Here is a 24756-nt window from a genome sequence, read left to right on the forward strand (position 1 = left end):
ACAACAAAATTTTAAATGCCAATTATTTATTCAGTAAATAGTTCGAATAGTTTTATACCGACAAAACTGGCTGCGTTCGAGATTAAAACTGGCAACCTTGCCTAGCAAAACAAGCGCAAGGATGCATCGAGTTTTTTTTTCGTTTTTTCCGGTTCAAAATTAATATTTTCTTGAGAGTAGTGCAAAAGGTACGCAAATAACACGATAAAGTTTGCAACGTTTGTGAAGAAGTTTCCTGATTTTATCCTTTGTTTTCTGCAATAATTATTCTGTTTTATTTTGTTCGTAAATATTTCGCTACAAATCATGTCTGGAATGTATCCCAACAAACGCCTTCGCGAGAATTTTCACTGCGAGACTTGTCCGGAATACGGGGCGCTTCCGCTGATCGCTCAATGTGGTGAATGCAACCAAAATCTTTTCCTAAACTGCCCTCACGACGGATTCCACGATGGGGCACGATATATCTGTACTGATTGCGCAGAACGGTTGTCGAACAATTTTCCGATCTGTACATTCCACGGCAAGTTGGTGACCTATTACTGCTTGAACTGTGCCAAAGGCCTTTGTATGGAATGTGTGCTACGCTCCAACGATCACACTGGTCACAACTATGGAGATCTGGAGAAGATTTACCGCCAGCTGAGAGACCACGTCACAAAGAAGCTGGACGAACTCAGCGAGCGGTTCAAAAGCCGAGAAGAAGACAGGAAACGAGTGGCCAGGAATCTGGAGATGATAACAGCCAATGAACAGGAATTGGTTACGGAAGTGGCCGCCTTGGCTGAATCGGCCAAGTGCGACATACGAGATGCGGTGGCAGAACGCAAAGAGGAGTTGACGGCGCAATTGGCAAAGCCGATCAAGAAAACGATGGACCGGAGGGACTTTGATGCAAAGGTGAACAGCATGTCGAAAACGGAGCTCATCCAAAAGCATGTTGGGATTGTGAAGGAAATTTCACAGCAGATGCCAGATCCGGTTGGACAGGCTCACGAATTGGTCGAGTGCCACAACATCAGATGGTATTTATGCTTATCATTGTTTTAAACCTTTCTAAACTATCCATTTTTTGCTTCTTTTATATAACAAGCAGACTGTTGCAGAGATTTTTGTACAACAAAATATTAACAACAGATCTTTTTATTCATTCTTAGCTCGTTGATTCCACGCGTTATCATGCAACCGCTTTTCGTAGACAACGTCCACAAAAGGAAGTCTCCCATGTCCTTCCTTATGTTCGATGCTTCCGGATATCCTTGGTCGGTAACTGCCTTCATCCAGAAAAAGTTCAGTCTGCAGTTTTTTGCAAAAAACAAAAGACAAGAAAAGTAATACTTTTGCCAACTCCTTTTGAGTTTGTTTTCAAACTAACATTTCTCACTGTAGGTACCCCCACAAGGTGATAATTGAGCTTCTTCATGATGATTTCATGAAGACCTTGAACTATTCGTTCATAATCCAGCGCTCTGAACAGAGTTTGGAGCTGGTCGAAATGAAGTTCCTGAAGGAAAACGGCTTTATCAGCACGGACGAACATCACATGCTTATGATGCGCATTGGCATTCGACCATCCAGCTTGATCGTGGAAAATTATCTTCACATCGATGAGAATAACAAGTACCGGCACGGTGTGGACGAGGAAGTTGCCTCTTTGAAAGATCAAGTTGACCAGCTGTAGATAGCCTCAATTTTATTCAAATAACGTAAATAATCGCTCCATGTTTTCAGCAAGCAACGCTCATGCAGCTATTTTTTCCTGACGCTCGCACTGTTGGTCAAAGACAAGGATTGCGTGTTGTCTCATCCGCTTGTGGACAGCCAGGGGACTGAGTGGTGTTTACGCTTGAGGCGTAATGAAAAGGAGACCCGTACCAAGGAATCGAAAGTTGCTCATTTGGGCGTTTACATCGTGCAACTTTGCGGCCCAAAACGCAAGTAAGTATTCAGGGATATGAAATATTCCTACAGAACTAGTCATGTGAATGTTTACTATCTCAAAAATTATCTTGGTATGTGTCCGCTTAGTTTTTTCCTTTGGTCTGATCCTTCGTATTCTCAAATTTACGTGCCATAAATCGTCATATCAACGTTGTTGCTAAACTGACACATGGAGGTCCAAAACATATTTTAAAAATATCTATACGGAATTCTTATTTTTTAGTCTACACAGCTCAAACAATTTTAAGGTTACATAGAAAGGAACAAGACTTTATTGTTCTTGGTTCTTGTATTTGGTTTTTGATTCTTGCCAAAATTACTTTCTCATTTTTAATTTTTATTTTTTTTCCTTATTTATTCTCCCTTCTTTCTTCCTACTTCCTTCTCCCTTTTTTATCCCATTTTTTTCATTTTTTTGTTCTTCTGCAACCCTTCCTAGTTCCTTCTTCCTGTTTCTTTCTTGTTTCTTCGTTCTATCTTTCTTCTTAGTTCTTCCTTCTTAATTCCTCTTTCCTTGTTCCTGTTTCCTTATTTCTTTTTCTGCCTTCCTTGTTCCTTCTTTCTTCTTACTTTTTTTCTGTTTTCTTCTTCCTTCATTTTCTTTATTCTTCTTCCTTCTTTATTCATTCCTCTTGCTATCTTATTTCTCTCTTCTTCCTTTCCCTTGTTTTTTCTTTTTTATTTCTTCTTTCTTCCATCTTTCATTACTTTGTTTTTCCTCCCTTTCTGTCTTCTTTCCTCTACCTCAGCGGTCCTCAACCTTTTTCTTGAGAGGTACCCCTTCAAACTATTGCATTAATTGAGGAACCCCCTCCTGAAAGTAGGCTTCCAGGTCTTTTGAAAGGACAATTCCAAGCCTCTTGCATAGCTTTCGAGCCTCTTGCATGGTGGCTTTCGATCCACTTAAAAGGAGGCTTCCTTTGCATCTCGAAAGGACGCTTCTGAGCTTGAAAGTATGCTTCTAAGCCTCTTGAAAGGAGGCTTCCGAGCCTCTCAAATATAGGCTTCAGAGCCACTTGAAAGTAGGTTTTCGAGCCTCTTGAAAATAAGCTTCCCAGTCTCTTTGAAATAGGCTTGCAAGCCTCTTGAAAATAGGCTTGCGAGCCTCTTGAAAATAGGCTTCCGAGCATGTCAAAAGGAGGCTTACAAGCCTCTTGAAAGGAGGCTTCCGAGCCTCTTGAAAGGAGCCTTTTGATTCCGGGTCTCTCAAAACGAGGCTTTCAGGCCTTTCGAAGGAGGCTTCCGAGCCACTTGGAAGTAGCTTCCCTAGCCTCTTGAAAGGTGCCATCCGAGCTTTCTGAAAGAAGTCTTCCGACTCTTTTAAAAGGCGACTTCCGAGCCTCTTGAAAGGGCATCTTGAAGGTAGTTATCCAAGCCTTACAAGAAGAGTCTTCCGGGCTTTTTGAAAGAAGGCTTCCGACCTTCTTAAAAGGAAGCTTCCGAGTCTATTGAAAAGAGGCTTCCGGGCCTCTTGAAAGAAGGCTTGCAGGGCTATTGAAAGGAGGCTTCCAAGCCTCTTGAAGGGAGATATCCAAGCATCTTGAAATGATGCCTCCAAGCCTCTCGAAAGAAGGCTTCTGAACATCTTGGAAGGATGCCTTCGAGCTGTCTGGGTGAATGCTTCCGAGAAGCAAAGCGCTCCGATCGAGTAGACTTCGCCGCCGTACCAAACTGACTATATCTACGAAACGCTCATTAGGTGGGGTGCAGATGGTGAAGAAGGCGAATGAGCCACGAGTTGCATCAGCTGTTGGGAGCAGAGTGTAAAATAATCGAAAATTTTTGGTGAAGTCCACCTTTCTTCACTTGTCAGCTCACTTCCAGACACATTTATAGTCAGCTCTGGACGGTCAATATTCAGTTGAATATTATTCATGCACCTTTTACAAATTGATAAATTATCTGAAATCTGAACACGTTTCAAATGAGTAAAGTGATTAACCACACAGAGGACTGGATCCGATTTTCATCCGCTAGGCACTTTCAGCGGTAAACATCAACATAAACAATGCTAATTATGTTTTTTTCTGCACATAGTAAGCACTTTCAATGACAGTCGAATGAATGATTCGGTGGAGTAGTCGTCAGACTATGTCATTCTATGTTTTGAATATTCATGCAATGTTTGTCAAAATTCGGACCGAAGTTGCTTCATGAAGATGAATATTTTAAGCTCTGGTTGGGAGAACCATCCATCGTTCACCCCGCGAATATCATAAGACTGCGGAAGACCGAGCACGTAGCCAGAATGACGGGTACTAATCTGGTGAAAATTGTCAACGATCCTACGGAAACAAGAAGCCAAGGTGCGTAGCGAGCAATGTGAATCGATCAGGTGAAAGACGATTTGCGGAATCTCCGCAGACTGCGTGGTTGGCGACATGCAGCCATTGACTGAACTGAATGGAGAACACTTTTATGCACTGCACAGACCACTCCGGCCTTAGTCTGAAAAATAAAAATAAATAATGCATATTATGTACAAGACAAAGTTCTGAAATGAAAAATACACAATTGCCAAAACTTTATCGATAAGTTTTGATTGTAATTGTAATACGTCCGCCATTATGCATTTGTGTCCGAGGTACCCCCTAGGACCAGCGAAGGTACCCCCAGGGGTACATGTACCCCAGATTGAGAACCGCTGCTCTATCTTATTCCTTGTCCAAGTTTCTTCTTCCTTATTCCTTATTCCTTTTTCCTTACTTCTTTCTTTTTTCTTTGCTTCTATTTTCTTCTTTCTTCATTTTCCTTCCTTTTTCCCTTTCCCTTCTTATTTCTTTTACCTTCTTCCTTTTCTTTTTTCTCTTCATTCTTGTTACTTCTTCTTTCTCCGTTCTTCATTCTTTCATATGTATCCTTCCTTCGTCTGTCTTCCTTCTTCATTTTTTCTTCTAGCTTCGTCATTATTCCTTCTTCCATCTTTATCTTACTTTTTCCTTCTTCTTTCTTCCATGTTTTTCTTTAATCTTTCATCTTTTTTCCTTCTTTCTTCTTCCGTCTTCTCTCTCCCTTCTTCCATTTTCTTCTTCCTTTTTCCATCTGTCTCCCTTCTTTCTTTTTTCTTATTGCTTCGTCATTATTCCGTCTTCCACCTTTATTTTATTTTTTCCTTATTCCTTCTTCTATGTTCTTTCTTCAATTTTTCATCTTTTTTCCTTCTCCCTTTTTCCGTCTTTTTTCTCTCTTCTTCCTTCTTCTTTCCTCCTTCCTTCTTCTCTGTGCAATTTTTGTTCTTTATTCTCTATGTTTTATTCTTTATTCTTTATTATCTATTCTTTATTATTTGTTCTTTATTCTTTACTCTTTGTTCTTTATTCTGTATTTTTTATTCTTCTTTATTAATTATTCTCTATTCTTCTTTATTCATCATTCTCTATTATTTATTCATTATTCACTATCCAACCTCTCAACATAGTTGGTACAACATATCGTATAGTTGGGATTTATTTCATCCCATCAATTTCAGCCTTCTGATTTTTCAGCTGAGACTTTCAGCCTTTCGGTATTTCAGCCTTATGTGTTTCAGCCTTTCGTAGGACACCCGTATCAGTAGCACAGTCTACACGGAACCGCAAAACAACTCACTTTTCACTCAAATCCGCCCATGCGTGGAAGAAGTCAAATAAGTAAAATGGCAAAAAAAACCTGGTGAGTACTTTGCATTTACTCCCTTGTTGAAGTTTCACCCACTATGAAGTTTCACCAACACAAGTGGGTAAATTTCATACATTTTTTGCAGCGAAACAAAGGTGTAAAATTTCCCCATTTTTTGAAGTTCAATGGGAGTACCCATTAATGAGTAAATGCGGTTTACTTATTAAATGAGTTCTGCCACTTTTCTTCGAAATGGGTACGAAAGTACCCATTACTGGGTAAATGGAAGCTACCGTGCACGAATTCTTCAGCACCGATAGAAACCCGTGGTGGGTGGCTCACATTGACCTCTCTTGAGCCTCTTCCTATCATGTACTTCGCCTTCCACGTGTTGATGACTAGTCCAATCCGTTTAGCTTCGCTTTTCAGTCTGATGTAGGCTTCCTCCATCGCCTCAAAGTTACGTGCCATGATATCAATGTCGTCGGTGAAACAAAATAACTGGACGGACTTCGTCAAAATCGTACCACTCGTGTCAATCCCTGCCCTTCGTATTACTCCCTCCAAAGCGATGTTGAATAGAACATCACCCGATCCATCGTCGCCTTGATCAACCGTATCAGTTTATCCGGAAATCCGTTTTCGTGCATTAGCTGCCATAGCTGGTCCCGATCGATTGTATCATATGCGGCTTTGAAGTCGTTAAATAGATGATGTGTGGGCACGTTGTACTCGCGGCATTTCTGCAATACCTGATGTACGGCGAACACCTGGTCTGGTTACCATACCGCCACCGTTGTCTGCCATATCGCCATTCAGGAGCTCTTCGTAGTGCTGCCGCCACCTTTGGATCACCTCACGCTCGTTCGTAAGAAGGTTCCCGTTTATGTCCTTATGGAACGTACACACGGTCAAGCAGTTTGACCAACATTGACTCCACCTCTCGTTTATTCAAACATCCATCAAGTTTTACCAACACCGTCACGAACAATCAGTTTATTCGACCAACAATATCACACACGAACGACCGAAGCGCCAACTTGAGCACCAACCATCAGAAAATATATGGGGGTTTGTGCAACTTCACTACAAATGCTCAAACATGTTCGGCGAACCATGACTCCACCCCCGACAACTCAAACCAAAATCAAACCGTTTTAATTATTTCCAACCGAGCCGCCAACTGTCAAATTGTTGTTCGAACAACTTCACACACGTTCAAACAAAGCAGCAACCGAAGCGTTTTCTTGGGGGCGGAGTCAATGTTCGTCAAACTGCTTGACTGGTGTGTACGTTGCATTACACATATCCATTGGGTTGTGGCACGTGGCCCTTACGTGAACGGTTCAACTTCTCATAGAACTTTCGTGCATTGTTAGTGCGGTACAGTTGCTCCGTCCCTTCACGGTTTCAATCTTCCTGCTGGCGCTTTTTTCTCCGAAAAATCGAGTTTTGTCTTTTCCGCGCCCGTTTGTATCGTGCCTCGTTCGCCCTCGTGCGGTGTTGCAGCAATCTCGCCCATGCTGCCTTCTTCTCCTCTACTAACTGCTCACATTCGCCGTCATACCAGTCGTTTCTCTGATCCGGAGCCTCCGTGCCTAGTGCAGCGGTTGCGGTGCTTCCAATGGCGGATCGAATATCTCTCCAACCATCTTCAAGAGATGCTGCGCCTAGCTGCTCTTCCGTTCGGAGTGCCACTTCCAGCTGCTGCGCGTAGTCTTGGGCTAGTCTACCGTCTTATAGCCGCCCAATGTTTAGCCGCGGCGGACGACTGCGACGCGTGTTGTACACCGTCGAGAGTTTTGAGCGCATGCATACTGCAACGAGGTAGTGGTCGGATTCAATATTTGCACTGCGGTAAGTGCGTACTTTCGTGAATTTCGGAGAAGAATTTACCGTCGATTAGAACGTGGTCGATTTGGTCACAGATAACAGATATTTAGGCTATAGAACAAATTTTATTGAAAATCCTGTGTGAACTTTAGAATTGATATACGTTGGCCCACTACTGCCATCTACTCAACTGATTGCGGCAGTACATACGGACGCAATTGATTAACATCCGTCGTACGCATCCAATGCATTTGACAGCAGCATTCGGGCTGCGTTTTCAATAAAAATGATCCTTGCGCCATCTCCAATCGATTGCCAAACGCGGTCCCAATTTAAAATACATTTGAATTAACGATTGTGGATGTTTACACACGTATCGGATGCCAGCCTCAATATCTGTTATCTGTGATTTGGTTTTCCGTTACTTGATTGGGTGATGTCCATGTGGCCTTGTGGATATTCTTGCGGGCGAAGAAAGTGCTTCGGACTACCATTCCGCGGGAGGCTGCAAAGCTTATACATCGTTGGCCGTTGTCGTTCGATATCAGGGTGTCTACTCATCTGTAAAAACAAAATTCCCTGATTTTTCCAGGTTTTTCCAGGTGTTTTACATTATTTTCCAGGTAAAAACAAACGTGCCATATATAGATTTTAGCAGCAAAATAGTCATTTCAAAAAAGTACATACATATTGCGAAAAATGTTTTTTTAAAGAATTTGTTGGTAGCCTCACATGAACAATGGTGTAAATTACTTAAGAAATTCTTTCAGGAATACCTTCGCAAGTTCACCCGGAAATTGCTTCAGCCATTGAATCAAAATTCCTACAGGAATCACAGAGGAAACTTCTCCAAGTATTCCTCTGAAAATTTCTCCCAAGATTCCATCGGAAAATTCTCCGTATTTTCAGAACTTCCTCCAGGATTTAATTTGAAAAATTCCTTGCCAAAACTTTAGAAAACAAATCAAGGAATTGTTTCGGAAATTCCTTTAGAGATGCATTTGGCGATTCCTTCACGGTTTTTTTGTTTAAATTCCTTTAGGTGTTTGTTCGAAAATGTCTTGGGAAAATCCCTCGGAAATACCTTTATAAAATACTTTGCAAATTTCTTCAGATATTCTTCTAATTTTTTTTAGGAACAGAGAAAGAATATCTGCCGAAAGATCACCAACTCATAAAATAGCAAAATGGTTAGTCAAAGAATTTAAACATTTTGATTAAGAATTCTTTCTGAAATTTATTTGAATTTTATTTCAGCTGTTTTTTTTAAGAAACTTAAGAAAACTTCTTAAGGAAATGTTCCCAAAATATGTTTGAGAATTTTTTCTGGAAATCCTTCAGAACTTCTCACGAAAACTCCTTCAGGAAATGTGTTGATGCAAAAATATGAGATTGCTGGGTCCCTGACGTTAGGCATAAGGACGTTAGGCATAACACCTTCTTTATGTCGTGGGCTGTTTTTATGCTTAACAACCTTTATGCCTAAAGTACACATGCCGAACGTCCTTATACCTGTTCGCGTGACCAACATCTAGTTTGCTTGGACCTAGCAGCCAAGGTGCCGGTACCAGAGCATAAAATATTCACTTTCATGAAGCACATTCACTTCGACTTTTGACATTCGTGTTTTGATTATTCAAAACATAGAATGACTTACTTAGTTTACTTCTTCATAAATTCATTTAATTGATTACCACTGAGTTTAGCAACTGCGCGCGAAAAAAACAAAATTAGCCTTGATTATATTGAAATTTGGCGCTAAAAACGCCCCTCAATTGAACGTCGGGATTAGATCTATGCGTGTATTTATTTAAATCATCAAACATGTGTTCAGTTTTACGATTATTTAATAATTTGTGATATTCAAATAAATACTCACAAATTTTCTTTCTCAGGTTTAACACGATATTTATTAAGATAAATAATCTAATCGTAATCTGAATAGGCTATTAAGCTTATTGAAGCATATTTTGGCAGAATAATGTCAATGGTTGCAGCGCCACTAGCGTTCTATTACTGCTTTACTGTAAAACCCTTCGGAAAATGCTTCAGATTTTCTTTTGAGATTCCTTGGGATTTTTTGGGAACTCATTCAGAAGAATCTTGAGGAAAACTTTAGAAAACAGCTGGAGGAGTTTTTTCGGATATTTTGCTTTAAAGAATTCTTTGAAAAATCTATTCGGGATTCCTTCGGCTGTTCTTTCAAGAATTTCTTCAGCAAAAACTCTTCACAAATCACTATTTATTGAATATATTCTTCTATATATTCTTCCGGGAATTCTTTTTGGTTTTTATTCTGGAAATTACTCCAGAAATAATTTAGAAAATTGCTAATCATTCTTATAGACACTCTCTTAGTGATTTCTTTGAAAAATTCCTTGGAAAACTGATCTCGAAATACCTTCGGAAGTTCCTCCAGGAATTGCTTTGAAAAATCCTAACTAATTTAGTATTTTTCAAAATATATTCATAAAGAATTTCCGAGGGAATACTCAAAAGAATTTACAAAGTAATCTCTAATTAATTTCCCGAATAAATTCCTAGATATCACCAAGAATAGCTTCGGAAATTCTCCAGGAATTCTTTTGAAGAAGGCAAAAAGTTTTTTGCGGAATAACGATCCATTAACGTTCACTACATTTTCAATAGATTTAATTGGTATATTTATTCAAATATTTTGATGGATTTTTTCATCTTTTGAGAAAATTTCACTCATGATCACCAGGTATTGAAATTTCCCTGATTATGTCAGGAATTCCCTGATAATTCCAGGTATTTTCCAGGTGGGGAGAAATTCCCTGATAATTCCAGGTTTTCCAGGTTTTTCCAGGTAGTAGACACCCTGGATATGGTATGCAGACTATCTGGTCCGATGACCGGTTTATACATTTCCTCCCTTCCTACCTGAGCGTTCATGTCTTCAATGACGATTTTGACGTGGGCATCCATCGTATGTCTGCTCCAGCTGTGCGTAGAACGCTTCTTTCTCTTCGTGTGGGCTGTGCATGATGATGCTATAGTTGAAGAATCGGCCTTTTATCCTCAGCTTGCACATCCTTGTGTTGATTGGCTGCCACCCAATCACGCGTTGGCGCATCTTTCCCAGCACTATGATTCCGGTTCCCAGCTCGTTGGTGGTGCCACAGATTTGGTAGAAGGTAGCCGCTCGATGCCCGCTTTTCCACACTTTCAGTCCTGTCCAGCAGATTTCCTGCAGTGCTACGAGTTACGACATCGAAGTTGCGGGGATGTAATTCATCGTAGATTATCCTGTCGCAACCTGCAAAGCCTAGCGACTTGTTTCATGTTCGAAGCTTCCAATCGTGATCCTTTATTCGTTATGTCGTACTTAATTCCGATAAAAAACACAAATAAGAGTTCTTCGGAAGTTTCTCCAGATTCCGTCTGAATTTACTCCAGGAATTCTTTCGGAAGTTCCTCCGGTAGTTGCTCTAAAAATTTCTGCAGAAGTTCTTCCTAGCAATCCTCCGCAGGTTTCTCCAGGAATTCCTTCAGAATTTTCTCCTGAATTCCTCCTGAAATTCTTTCGTAAGTGCCTCCAAGATTTTTTTCGGATATTCCTCCAGAATTTCATTAGGAAGTTTCTCAAGAAACTCCTCCTACAGGAATTCTTCATGAAGTTTCTCCAGGAATCCCTTCGGAAGTTCCTGAAGGAATTCCTTCGCAAGTTCTTCCATGAATTTCTCCGGAAGTTCTTCCAGGAATTCCTTCGTTAGTTCCTCCACAAATTCCTTCGGCGGATATTCCAGGAATTCCTTCAGGAGTTCTTTGGGAAATTCCTTTGAAAGCTTTCCTGGAGGAACTTCCTGAAGAATTTCTGGAGGAACTTCCGGAGGAATTCGTAGAGGAACTTTCGGAGGAAATCCTGGAGGAGCTTCCGGAGGAATTTCTGGACTGGAGGTAAAACCGTTTTTTTTAAACTTTATTTCTGTGATTTTTTATTTTTGTGAGTATAAAAGTTCATCACGATAAAAAAGGACTTCCGGAGGAATTCCTAGAGAAACTTCTAGAGAAATTCTTGGAGGAACTTTAAAAAATACCTGCGGTCTACGATGAATTTTGGAATTCATCATGTTTATAGATGTGCCGGATCTTTCAGGGGACTAGCCCATGGCCACAATGGTACATGTGTGGTCAAAACAGCAATTCAGTATTCAGGGTTCGACAAGCCATGTTCCTAAAAAAATCCACCGCTCTACGATAAAATTTCGAATTCACCATTTTTGCCGATGTTCCGCATCTTCCAGGGAACCACCCGGTGGCCAATATGGTTCGTGTGTGGTCAAAACAATACTCGGGTTCGATTACAATAAATTTAAAAAAAAATCAGCCCCTATACGGTAAATTTTAAGAATTGACCGTGACCATGGCCATTACGCTTTTACCTTTAGGATGGGCTCTGGCGATTTCAAAACCAGGGTGTCGTCTACATTCTGTTTGGCGATTGAACTGATGCGAGATATGATTTTTTTTCGTCCGAGTGAGTGCATAAAGGCATATAAAGTATAGCATAAGTTCCTCCTCATGTGACTGGGAAAACACGGTATTGATCAGCATCATATATATCTTCTACCTATCTATATACTGCCGTTATACACAGATTTGTCCCATGTCTGCTGGAATGTTCTATATCCATGGGACAGTTATGCGTATAAGTCTTTGAAAATCAAAACTCAATATTTTCGATGAAATGGTTTTTCGTACAATTTTCATGGAATTATAAAATATCGACCATCTAGGTATATATAAAAAAAGTTGTGAAAAATGAGAGCTAAATAAAATAAAATAAATAATATAAATAAATAATAATAAATAAATAAAATAAAGAGTTAGAATTGATCGAATAAAGATCCTACAATTTTCATAGTTCAATTCGTATGAAACATTATCATAAGTTTGGTCGTATGAAAATATTACGGCCAGTATCCAGTATCCAGTTTTCCGCGAGCGGTAATGGCCGCCAGCTTGCCTGCGGGTTAGTCTCTGATTTGACGTTTCTGGAGGTCAACTGCACCCACCATTCGAGCATTTTGATCAATGTGTAATATAAGAAGGCTTGAATTCACTGAATCAGGACCTTCTTATATGCCACATTGGTCAGCTTGCTCAGGCAGTGGTGCAGTTGACCTCCAAAAACGTCAAATCAGAGACTGACCCGCAGGCAAGCTGGCGGCCATTACCGCTCGCGGAAAACTGGATAGCGATAACACCCCGACGGATATTGCCCATTTTACTCCGATTGAGAAGCATTTTTTTATTTGTGTTATTTTGTTTTAAAAAAAGTATTTAAAAATGATTCACCACTCTATGATCGAAATACTATGCTATTCATATTAATGCTGTAATCTAAACTATATTACAAGTAAAGAAAAAGACATCTAAAATGTTATTTATGATGCCTTACTTTTTATAATAAACTAGCTTACCCGGCGAACTTTGTCTCGCCAAAAAATGATCAATTTTCTGATACGTTTTTTTGCGTCCACAATTTTTCTAGAAAACAAATCTGTTCTTCAGAATGATCTTTTATTTTTTTACAACTTGGTTTTTATATAGATGGTCAAAAATTCTATGCAAATTGTACGAAAAACCATTTTAGCAAACCATTTAGCAAAAATTGGACTGTCTATTCTTGAGTGATGCGCTGTCGTCAAAAGATGATCAACATTTAAAAATTATATACAAATTGTACGAAAACAATTTCATCGAAAAGATTGTGTTTTGCATTTCATCTTAACATTTTTCCTCGTAAATAGAAGAAAAAACAAATATAAGTTAGCAAAACTTGGGCTGTCTATTCTTTGATGCGCGGCCGTAATAAAGCCAATTTTTTTTGTATAGGGGAGCGGTTCGCCACTTCATCTCATAGCTTCCATCCCATCAAAAACAAAGCAATGGAAAGGAATTTGGTTTATTTATTATTTTTGTGATTTTTTTCAGCAGTGAGCACGCATGTTGACAAAAAGAAGCGACGAATTTGGTGCCGTATTTCTTTGTTTAGCGATGAGATGGATATATGTACAGTGAGATGGAGATCGGAACAGTTCCCCTATATAGATTGACCGTTTTTGGAGCGAGTCTTCAAAAGTCACTTTATTAGCTATAAAACGAAAATTTGCTGGGATAGCTTACTGAAATTAAGTAACAAGGTGAATGTAATTTAGTGTAAACTTTCAATTATAATAACTGACACATTATCAATAAAAATAAGCTGTTGGCCAAGTTACCCCGACGCCCCCTAATAGATATGCGAACTATCCATTTCAACAACAGCGAATAAGTGGTAACGATGTGTTCTATCATAACTATCGGTGGGGCTGCCAAGCACAATATGAGAACGAATCCGGCAGTATTATTAAAGGAATTAACAATTTCAGGTGCAAATTCTTTGCCACACTATTCAACAATGACTCGGAAAAGATCATTCGGATGTTCGGCGAGGAGATGTTCGAACTGGACGAACTCAGCTACGGTCAACATTCGTTCGTCGATTTCAAGGAATTGACGGAGGAGGCCGGATACGTGAACGATGGAAAAATGCGTTTCGAGTTCGGAGTCACACCGATCATCGGCGATCCTCCGGTGATTCCCATTCCGAACGACGGAACTTCCGCGGATTTTCTCCGTTGGAGCCACCTCTTCGGCACTTTTGATTAAATTGCTTCAAGTTATTCATTGAAGAAGAAGAAGTTATTCATTCAACAGCAGGAATTCTATTTTTTAAACCTTTTTATTATATTCTTATATGCGCGGAACGCGAGAATTAGTTACTAAATACGATTTGCAATATCGTATGAAAAAATAGTAATAAAGAGAAAAAGTCATTACATAGCAGTTTCGAAAAAAAAAGACTGTTGGGTATCGGCAGGAATTCCCGGCGGGCTATTGTGCTTTTAACATCTTTAAGTTTAATTTAAAATAGCTGCATTGATAATTATCGAGTGAGCACATATGATTAGGGATGAGTTTTTGGCATACTAATGTTTTTATCTTTGGTGTTGGAGCCTGTGTCGATAACAGGACCCTGCCGGGAATACCATCCGTAACCCTTGTTTCTTTTTGTCAGCATATTCTAAAAAATAACAAGAATTGTAGGTCTTTTGGTAATGAAACAACTTTTAATCACGTGTGTCGCCATGAATTTGGACTTAAGATAGTTCCTCGCTGAGGGAGCTTATTCCACTGATGCTTCTCGACATGCTGGCCGAGCCACCGGAGTTTTTCGCATCCAGATTGTAGAATTCGGCCACCTTCGGGGGCGGCTTGTTGGACATGATCTCCGATATTTGCGTTATGATCCACTTGCCCAGCTTTATCACAGCAACGTGAGCGGCAAACTGTAGCAGCATTGCTCCGAAGCCTTTGTACAGACCGGACACGCCTTCGGTGGCAATAGTTTGACGGTAGCAGTCAACGACGCCCTCGTAACTGGTCAATATCGGAACTACCGAATATCCGGAATCCAGATTATCGATGATGGTACGGGTGCCTTGTAGCTGAATTCGATGCAGGATTGTTTCAAATGGGTAGAAAATAATCTCCGTGGTCATGAGCGAAATCATCGTTGAGTACACTTCAATGACCTGACTTTGAGCGGTGAAATCGCGAGTACGAGCGCCTCGTTTCTCTTCGAAGAACGTAACCCGACGGCACATGATTCGTGTGGAAATTCCTCTAATGAAGAGCCTGTTGAAAACAATTATCAGGGTTACTAATTAGGTAACAAGCAATATATGATCCAACATACTGGCAAATGTATTTGGATATTCCGAGCGATATACTCGGGCCGACTAGCGCCCATATTGGTAGCATTCGACCCTTCTGAGGAACGCTCCAAGAAACCAATCGGCTTGCACCTTCACGGAACACGTCAAAGATTCCGGGCTTCTCGCTGGCGATGTCACTCTGAACCGTCTCTACTAAAGACGCCGAATAGAACGGAACAATTGTGGCTAAGCTGATGCTGTAGGTTAAGTGAAAAACTCATGTACTTTGGGGCTGCTGGATAAAAAAAACGGCAATATGCTTACCATTTGAGTAACAGATGTTGTCCAAACTGCTTCAGTGTGGTCTTTGAATTTACTTCCCTAGAAAGGAAAATGATTTAGAAAATTTTATTTGTTGTTTGATATCGCCTAAACATAGTCGCTTCCGTTTGAAAATATTAATTTTATTAAATAAAACAAGATGCTCACTTTGGCCATGGTGTAAATTTTGAAATAACATCCTCCACCGCCAGAGTCAGACCACGCACAAGGAGGACACTTCCTATACCTTTCCACAGTGTGGTCACTCCTTGTCGCTGATGGAGATGAACGATCACCGGAACCAACGTTAGTGGAACGATGTGGTACTTCTTCGAATTGTGGTGCACCTGACACTGCCGTCGCAGAACCATGAAGGGATGGCATAGGAGGTTCTCCGTTATCAGACTTATCAGGTTGACACTGGCGCCCAGATATTTCTTGAGCGAAATTTCTAATGAAATGAATTGGAGAAGTAAAATTATTAAATTGGGCTTTATCGAGATTCGATGAATAAAGAAAAACAAGTTCTACCGATTTTGCCCAAGAAGTGTTACACTCTTGTTCAATTGCAGTAATTATCGCTGAAAACGCAAAGAAAGGAGCAACAAAAGAGACTAGTAATAATGTCTTTGTCGCCATCTGCATAGGACAATATTTTATCTGCATGAAATTTAATCTGCAACTAATATGTTTAGGGATTTGTTGTGAGGTTTTCAAACTACGATTATTTGTATATTTCAAAAGCAGGGTTTGCAGAAATGGCTCTCAATAGATAACGAACAATGATAAAAGAGAGGAAAAAACTGTTCCGAAACATAACAAGCCATGATAACAAATTTATCAAACTTGTATACAAGTGCGAAAAAACAGAATCGGATAGGCTGCCCCCACAGAAAAATGGTGATTTTCACTTTGTTTTCGCTCCTTTCGTGTTGGTTACTGCACAGCTGTGTAGAACAAGTTGAAATGCATCGTCAGAGCTAGTGCTCCCCGCATTTGGAGCTTTCAAAAAGAAATTTATCATGGGGTATAGCCTCCCGAATCAGTCCTCTATCAAGACAGCTTGCGAAAAAAGTCTCTCGCGGTATGCTACATATCGTATATGTATACAGAGATGATAAGTGAGAGACTTGTTCTTTCTCTTCAGGATTCAATCCCTGTTCAAAAGCAAAAATGAAATCATGTCAACAGATTTTTATGTATAAATGTTGACAACCAATAAATGTGTATCCGAAAACATCGTCATCGGCGACTTCTTCAGATGCTTGCTGTACACTAACTACTTATGGGGGGGGGTCTGCCATTTTCTTACGTTTCATATAAATAAAAAATGATTTGTGCGGGAAAAATCTCACATGGGGGAGGGGGGTTGAAAAAATCAGGAAAAATGCTTACGTAATTAGTATACGGTCCCTTGGTAAACGATCATTGTCTTGTTCTATTGAATATTGGGACAATCGCTTGTTGCGAGCTGAGCTTGCCCCAACATTCACAAGAGAGCATATTAAGGTCGTTGTTTTTGGCAATGCTTTGAAAACTCCAAATAGTGTCGCATAGCATAATTTTGGAATACTTAGTTTGACTTATACCTAAAGAACTGTAATTTTTTTCTATTAAATTACCTGAGATGACATGGAATGGGGATGGTAATTAGGAATGTAGTGTATAATCATTATTGAATTCACTCAATCTACTGTCAGTAGTAGGAAGAAAGTTTTGGAATGGAAACGATACATACAAATGGAGATAATTTAAAACTCAACGATAGGGATAATTGTAAATTATAACGCTTTACAGTCTGAACATTCTTACTTGTTGAAAGACTGTAACACTTTATCATGATAATGGCAATTAAAAACGTGACGAAAGGTAGAAGGCTGATTAAAAGAAGCTGATTTGCCATCTAATGGATTTTCCCTTATGCGGTCTGGAGCAATTTCTTTCTCTGTTGCGAAAACAGCAACAGTTGCCCATTTGCCCCGGTATCCCATAACAAACAACTCTGAGTGGGAGACTTACCGTCGTCCGGACTTTCATAGATGGGCTGCACATTTTTGTGCTTTTGCAACGGAAGCGTCAGATCTCGCTCAGAGTTTATGAACTGATAATGTGTCGCCTCATGGGAAGCTTTGAAGGTCGGATGAAACCGAGGGATATTATCTAACTGGTCTTCATCATCTTCCAGGTACCTGTCAGGGAGAAATAACAAAATATTATTTCCGGAAAATTGCGTCCAACAAAATCAGTTAACTTACCTCCCGTAGTCTTCCAAACCTGCCATATCCCTAGTCATTAATTACAGTCTATTAAATATACCTAAAACCGCACATTTAGCAGTGAATTTGCCGAAATAAAAACTACTTGCTGTGTTTTGCAGAAGTTTTGCCTTCCACTCGGCAGAAAGAAAAATATGTCAAATTTTGCATGGACTAAACCACGATGACGTCACGCGTCGATTTTCAGTAAGAAGAAAACCTCATCTGAGGGCAAAGTTTACAAAAAATGAACATCAACGTGAACATCCGGTGAACTAAAATCATCGAATTCACTCAAATGTTCATCGGCCCGCAGCGGATGTCATTTTTTCGAGCGAAAAGAAGAAGAATCGTGGAAAAAGAAGACGCTCGTGGTTAAGTCCATTGATTTGCTCGCCGCGACAACCGCAGTGCATGACGTTTATGTTTATGCCCCCCTTCATGAATGTTGTGCGCTATTACGCCCACTCTATTATGAAACAAGGGGTTTGCATCTTGAATAAATACAAATATATTTACAACGACGATTTATTTTCGAATAAGCAGTTTTTACAAATTTACAGTTTTCAAAGCGAAATGCAACCAAATAAGGTGCAATTTTCCCGGGGGTTGGAGCAAAAGATATTTTAGTTACAAGATATAGGTTGTCGCTGTCGTCGCTGTCCGGGACATCTTTTGCTGGCGAGGATACGATTTGACAGTTCGGTACCCAACATGTTTCGGACAGCAGAACAAAGGGAACCGAAGCGAAAATCTTTATCTTGTAACTAAAATAAATATCTTTTGTTGGAACACGTTGGAGTGAGCACGTGGCTGGGCATAAAAGTATCATCGTGTTAGCCTCATGATATACGAAAACAAAATGGTAACTTGGTTTAGAAACCTCGTAATTAATAACTGTGGAAGTGCTTAGTGAACACTAATCTGCCAGGTGGCAATGTCCCAGCAGGGGATGTAACCCAAGCAACCAGAAGTTCAGATTTTACTTAAGTTTACTCTTAACCGAACTAATTGGTTCACTATGGTTCACATCAAGTTCCAAGCATCCTTAACGGAACTTTAAAGTTCACTTTTACGCTCCCACCATACAAAAAATTACTTAAAATGTGAGCTGATTAAGCCAAAATAGCCCTTCTTATCCGAACTTCTGGTTGCTTGGGAATGCTCCTAGCAGCACAATCCAGACCAATTTGGTTGCAGCAAATCAAATCTAACTAAATTCGGTTGTACAGGGGCTACAGTAACTTTTGTGCAACATGTGTGCTCTGCCGTCGGACGCATAAATGTCACATGTTACAAACGATAAAAATGAGAAAAACGCATTTGAAGTTTCAAAATACATTCATCCTATTATCGCAAAATTTCGCTTTTTTATTGACTTTAACGCAATGAACTATAAAAGAATATTCATATTCGTTGGGCCGGACTGAAACATTGCCAAAAACAACTATTTTTTCCACGTTTTTTCTATCAAACCCCGAATGTGACACTTATGCCGCGAAATTCACTGGTCAGGCGAAAAATGTACGCATATTTGTCACACAGTGAACTGAGAGATAGTTGTTGTTCATTTGTTTTTACATTTCGCGAGCGACGATTGTATTTCTTTGGTGTGATTTTTTGCTGTCGGTAGAAGTGGAACCGGGAATGGAATATCCAATACAGACAATCCAGTGGCGCGGAATCGGAAGAGGACTTCCTCGGGATCGATTTAAAAAAAGAAACAGGTGATCGTTTTCTGTTTGCGAAGCCGGCAAACGTTCCATTACTGGTCCAAGAGGTTGAACACCCGGTTTTTAGCAGCAGTGGCGTAGTTTCCTTGCCAGGGACAAGGACATGCACTACATCTTCAACGTCCAAAGGAATCACGATTGTCTTATCGAGATGATTTTCACAAAGTGCTACCAGGTGAAGCAGTTTTTTTCTGTGGATTTGCAAAAAGTTCTCAATTATTTGTAAGTTATGAACTTATTTTCTAGGTCATACGGCTTCCACGGCTGGATTGCTTCTAGAGCATTATGGGGTCGTACACTAATTACGTAAGCACTTATGGGGGGAGGAGGGGTCTGTCATTTTCTTACGCACCATATAAATAAAAAAAATATTTGTATGGGAAAAATCTTACATGGGGGGAGGGAGGGTTGAAAAACCCAGAAAATTTACTTACGTAATTAGTGTACGGCCCTTATTTTCTCGTAAAGGCTGCTGGTCTTCAATGAAAGCTTTGAGCCTGTTTGTCCCTACATACGAGCATTCCCATTGTCTGCGTGTATTTGGTCCGAGTCAGTTGCACAGCCAACGAAATGCTTAGCTGTTTCTTCAAAGTTAATATGAAGTACGCTGTCCTGAAGACAATTATCTTTTGGTCGGATAATTGTTGTTCGCAAAATAAGAACTGAAATTTATTCCATCACATTACCCTACTCATAAACAGTAATGAAATTCAGGTCGCATATTGTTGGAGAACTTTGAATCGAGACATACGTTAAAGGCCGCTGACTTTTTCCATGCGGCGTTTGATTTCAAAATGCGCCATGAACGTGTCGTCAGTTATGAAAATTTCAAGTCTGTGGCAAATGCAAAGAACAATGTTGACGTACTTGATATGCAAGCAACTGACTTCTTCAATGCTCACCGTTTTGGAGTATGCGATAAACCACTGCAAGCCACGCCCGTACGTGGATTCCATGCGAAAAATGGTGTTTGAGAAAAAGTCGTTATGAACTTGGATACCCAAACAATATCAACAGTAAAGACCTTAAATACTGCAAGTTGTTTTCCAAGAAGTAATTTAAGTTGGTAGTATTGAGACAAATGTACGTTGGGAAAATGCTCCTCAAGGAATTGAAGAAGAAAAGAAAACTTCTCTTATGAAAGTGGTTCAATCTGTTGGTTCAAGAGGAAAAATCGTTTTTCATTGATCGTCCTCTTTATCACATTTTTATGGTCCTTGAATATTTTAATCATGTCACAGTTTCATTCTCTTCTTCACGTTATATTTGAAGAGGTTCTGGACAATATAATACCTCCCCTTTTTTTTCATGGACAACCGTGCATATAAATTCTGAAAGTAGGGAAAGACCTTGCATACTTACCAGCCACCCTTCTTAACTATTTACGTGGATTGTAGATGACCCTAAAAGCATGGTATATTTTATGGACGGACTTCAGGACACATCACGCAGTGCTATGTGTCTTTTTATGTGATTGTTATAATCTCTTTTTTTTAGTGTGACAAATATGCGTCCATTTATCCCTGTGTGACAAGTATGCGTCCATTTGTTTGAATGTGACAAATTGACTTCAGATTTTTTTCGAGTTTTCTAGAATAAAACCTATGTTTTGACAAAATATTTCAAAAATACGTATCAAATTATGACGTTAGACATCAAAACCTCAAAAATGTTAAAATGTAACATGTGACATTTATGCGTCCAACGGCAGTGCTGCTCGGGGCCAATTTAGAAAAAAAGAAGTAGATATGATTTTGCATTTGATGACAATTTGGAGTATGTTTGTCTATTCACGAACAGTGTTTAAATGAGAATTGTCACTAAAATAAAAGTGCAATATAAATTAACGAAATACCTACATAACGAAATGCATAAAGCAGATTACTTCTACTCGCGAAATTAAAACAAATTAGTTCATTCGATGAAAGTATTCTCAAAATCTATTTTATAACAATCGCAATACCTCTAAATCTTTTTGTTTTGTTGAGCAAGTGTAAACGGAAATCTGCATACTCTAACTGACAATCCGTTGAAAAGTATAAAAGATTTCGGTTCGGATAAGAGGCATAGAAGGAAAAACTCCATTTTCTATGGAAACCCAAAGAATGAAAAAAACGTCTTTTGGGTTTACAAACGAAGAACCTTTGGTCTTCGTACTTTTTTGGGCTCCCAAACAAAATCCTATTGGCTTCCGAAAGGAACCAATTTAGGTTACGGAATCCCAAAAGGATAAAGATTTGGTATCCCTAGTACTGAAAAAAATCCATTCAAAAGCCTAGATGGATCCACTCTGAATTCCAAAAGTATTTCTTCCGAGAGTCTAAAAGATCTCCATTTGAATGAAAAGTCCAAATCATTTCGTTCAGAAGCCCAAATGAATTTCGTTCAGAATCCCAAATAATTTCGTTCGGAAACCAAGAGTAAGGACTTGTTTTGGGTTTAAGAATCGAGATTTTTTGGTTTTCTTGGTTTTGGTTTGCGCTACCGAACAAAATCATTTAGGGCTTCGGTATTCTAATCGGAATTCCGCTTAGAAACCCAGAACGCTCCAATCGAAAGTTCAAAAGAATTCCTTTCGAAAGTCCAAAAGGATTTTTTTTCGGGAGACCAAAAGTATTCCGTTCGGAACTCAAGAATGATTTTGTTCAGAATCCCATCAGAATTCCGTTTGGAAGTCCAAAAGGATTTCTTTGGGAAGCGCAGAATAATTTCTTTTGAAAGCCCAAAAGAATTTCGTTCAGAAGCTCGAAGGGATTCCGTTACTAAACCCTTAAGGACTACGTTCGGAAGTTCTGTTTGGAAGCCCAAAAGTTTTCAAAAACAACAACGTTATTACACATTGACTTCAATGGTGGTGTGGTAACCTCACCACCCATCGACCACAAGCTATGATAGTAACCTATCGGTCTGTATCATAAACTCGCGTAGGAGACAAGCACCCCGACAACAGACACCGCGCGGTAACCGCAATGACCTATACACGCTAACCTGAAACAAACCAGTGGCCGGGTCGTTTGTACCCGGGTTTTTTCAATGTTAGCAGTTGTCAAAATCTGGCTATGTCAACAAAATGGATCTGAGTCAGACGAACCCGAAATCTGGGTAACCGGGGACTTAAACATTTTCGGATATAACAACAAGGTGTCGGCGTCGTATGCCGGAGTAAATGCTAGGGGATTTAGCTGAATGCAGCAAGAAAAAGGTAAGCATGGTCAAATTAATGGCGGCGGGGCATTGTCTGCACAGCCGGCAAGTGATATGCGTTTGGGGAAATTGTTTTCTTTGACATTTATTACACAATAATAATTTTCTGAACCGAAATAAGCTGGGTACCGGTTACACAGCAAAAAAAGTTGTTGAATATTACATCGAAATCGATGCAACCCGTCGATTCCATCGCTTGGTGAATATTACACTGCGCGATGTACTCGACAGCCTGCTGTGTAATAAACAAAAGCGATGTAATTGTTTCTCGATGTAATTTTTTTTTTTTGACGTAATGGGAGCCATGTGAAAAAATCTACGTAAAATAGTGCGATGTACTCATTTGTTTCATTGAGTTGTTTCTTGTTTTCTTGCTCAATAAGTTTTTAGCCTATAGCTGGGTGCTGCGGATAGAGCCGTTTTTCTGCGCTCAAGCTAGCAGAGGGATATTTTGAAATCACTCCCATAAACAAAATTATTTTGCAGATACTCGGCTGTCAAAAATTTCCCGCTCTTCGAATTTTTCTTTCCCCGCTGCATGAGGGCACACAAATGCGCTAGACTCTACATGACTTTACAATTGTTTACATACATTCATGCTCTAATCAGCTGCTGAATCTCGTGAAATTTCGTAACGAGTGCTTTTTAGTTGCATTCCCACTAATTTTCCACTCGAAATATAATGTGAGAATATTTGTTACAAAGAATACAAAACTCAAATAAAGTTTATTTTTATTTTTTCCCAAAATAATAACAATACTTCTCAATATTAGATCAGAAACGAACATAACCACAATCTTCAATGTTTGGCTCCGGCACAATAGAAAATTTTGGCTTCAGTTTGACAACCAAATCGATTCTATCCGCACCACCCAGGCCTATAGTAGTTTTTTAAATGATTTGTATATTAAATACATCATATCGGCATAATACATATAATAATTTTTTGCTGATCTGTCATGAAGGCGTTAAGCCCCAAACGCAATACAACGGAACGGCGACGGAAACGGCAAATTTGACAGAAAATATATGGGCTACCTGTCAAATTTTCCGTTTCCGTCGCCGTTCCGTTGTATTGCGTTTGGGGCTTTAGCCTTGTATCCAGTCGCCTTCAGGGGTCTGGACTCATGCAATGGCGATACACCTTGAACCGGTCAACTGATTCATCTTCTTCAGTTCTAAATCAGCGGAGTCCCACAAGCTGGTGTTGATAAGTTTCTCCACGTTTTAGTCATAATCGGCAGATGCTGAGTCATCCTTGGTCTACGGCAGAACTTTCCGCAGAATCGATATAGGGCAATTTCCTTGCAGGGCTCGCTTCCGGATTACCTTCGCTGGAGTGATGTTGAACAGAGCGTTCCGGAAGGTTTCAGCATTCGGAGAAACTTCGAAACCGCTGAAAAAATGGAAAAACAATGTAACAGGAATCAGTAACGGAGTTCACGTTGTTTTTATCTTAAAGTTTTTATCTGGTTTTGGCAGAAATTCCAAATGCAAATAACGAAAAAAAACTCCTGGGATTCCACATCTAAACATCATGGGATTCCGAATGGAATCTTCTAGAATGCTTGATAGAATCATTCTGGGATTTGAAATGAAGTCTTCCTGAGATTCTAAATCTAATCCTTCTGCGATTTTTAATTGAAGGCTCCTGTGAATTCTTTTCGGGATTTCAAATGGCTCCTGACACATTAAAGGGAATCCATCTGGAATTCCAAATAGAATCTACCTAGAATCCTAAATCAAATCCTCCTGAGATTCCAAATAAAATCCTTCTGAAATTTCAAATGGAAGGCTCCTGGGATTCCTCTTTTCCTTTCTGGGATTCCAAATCGGATTAAAAAAAGACAGGGTCGCCGTCTTCGACCAGAGGTCGCACAGACTGAACACTTAACATCTAGCATTAGACAACGGACAGGACATTCACACAACACCCAGTGGACCAGTGGAGAACTTTTCGCTTTACGAAAAGTTTTCTTCTTACTGGGGCGGGAATCGAACCCACACTCCACAGCACATGCGTCTAGACGATTGACGTCTCTAACCGCACGGCCACGAAGTCCAAATCGGATTATTCTGTGATATGAAACAGATGGTTTCTTCTGGGATTCTATGTAGAATCCTGGATTCTTTCACCTCAAATTT

At 39.8% G+C, this 24756-nt stretch overlaps 2 protein-coding genes across 2 annotated transcripts; one reads left to right on the forward strand and one right to left on the reverse strand.

The window, feature by feature from the left end:
* Nucleotides 1-120: 120 nt before the first annotated feature.
* Nucleotides 121-14350, forward strand: LOC134220336 (uncharacterized). Its single transcript, XM_062699364.1, has 5 exons — nt 121-1025; nt 1158-1331; nt 1390-1677; nt 1732-1938; nt 13770-14350. Exons 1-5 carry the CDS (start codon nt 307-309, stop codon nt 14047-14049), a joined length of 1668 nt encoding a protein of 555 aa, XP_062555348.1. The 5' UTR covers nt 121-306; the 3' UTR covers nt 14050-14350.
* Nucleotides 14351-14488: 138 nt separating this feature from the next.
* LOC134220337 (mitochondrial outer membrane protein SLC25A46) lies at nt 14489-17840 on the reverse strand. The gene is made up of 6 exons (XM_062699365.1): nt 17675-17840; nt 17439-17608; nt 15588-15870; nt 15423-15479; nt 15140-15355; nt 14489-15078 (listed from the first exon to the last, which is right to left on the reverse strand). Exons 1-6 carry the CDS (start codon nt 17710-17712, stop codon nt 14541-14543), a joined length of 1302 nt encoding a protein of 433 aa, XP_062555349.1. The 5' UTR covers nt 17713-17840; the 3' UTR covers nt 14489-14540.
* Between the last annotated feature and the right edge of the window lie 6916 nt (nt 17841-24756).

Source organism: Armigeres subalbatus, chromosome 3 (genome assembly GCF_024139115.2).
Source record: "Armigeres subalbatus isolate Guangzhou_Male chromosome 3, GZ_Asu_2, whole genome shotgun sequence".
Classification (NCBI taxonomy): domain Eukaryota; kingdom Metazoa; phylum Arthropoda; class Insecta; order Diptera; family Culicidae; genus Armigeres; species Armigeres subalbatus.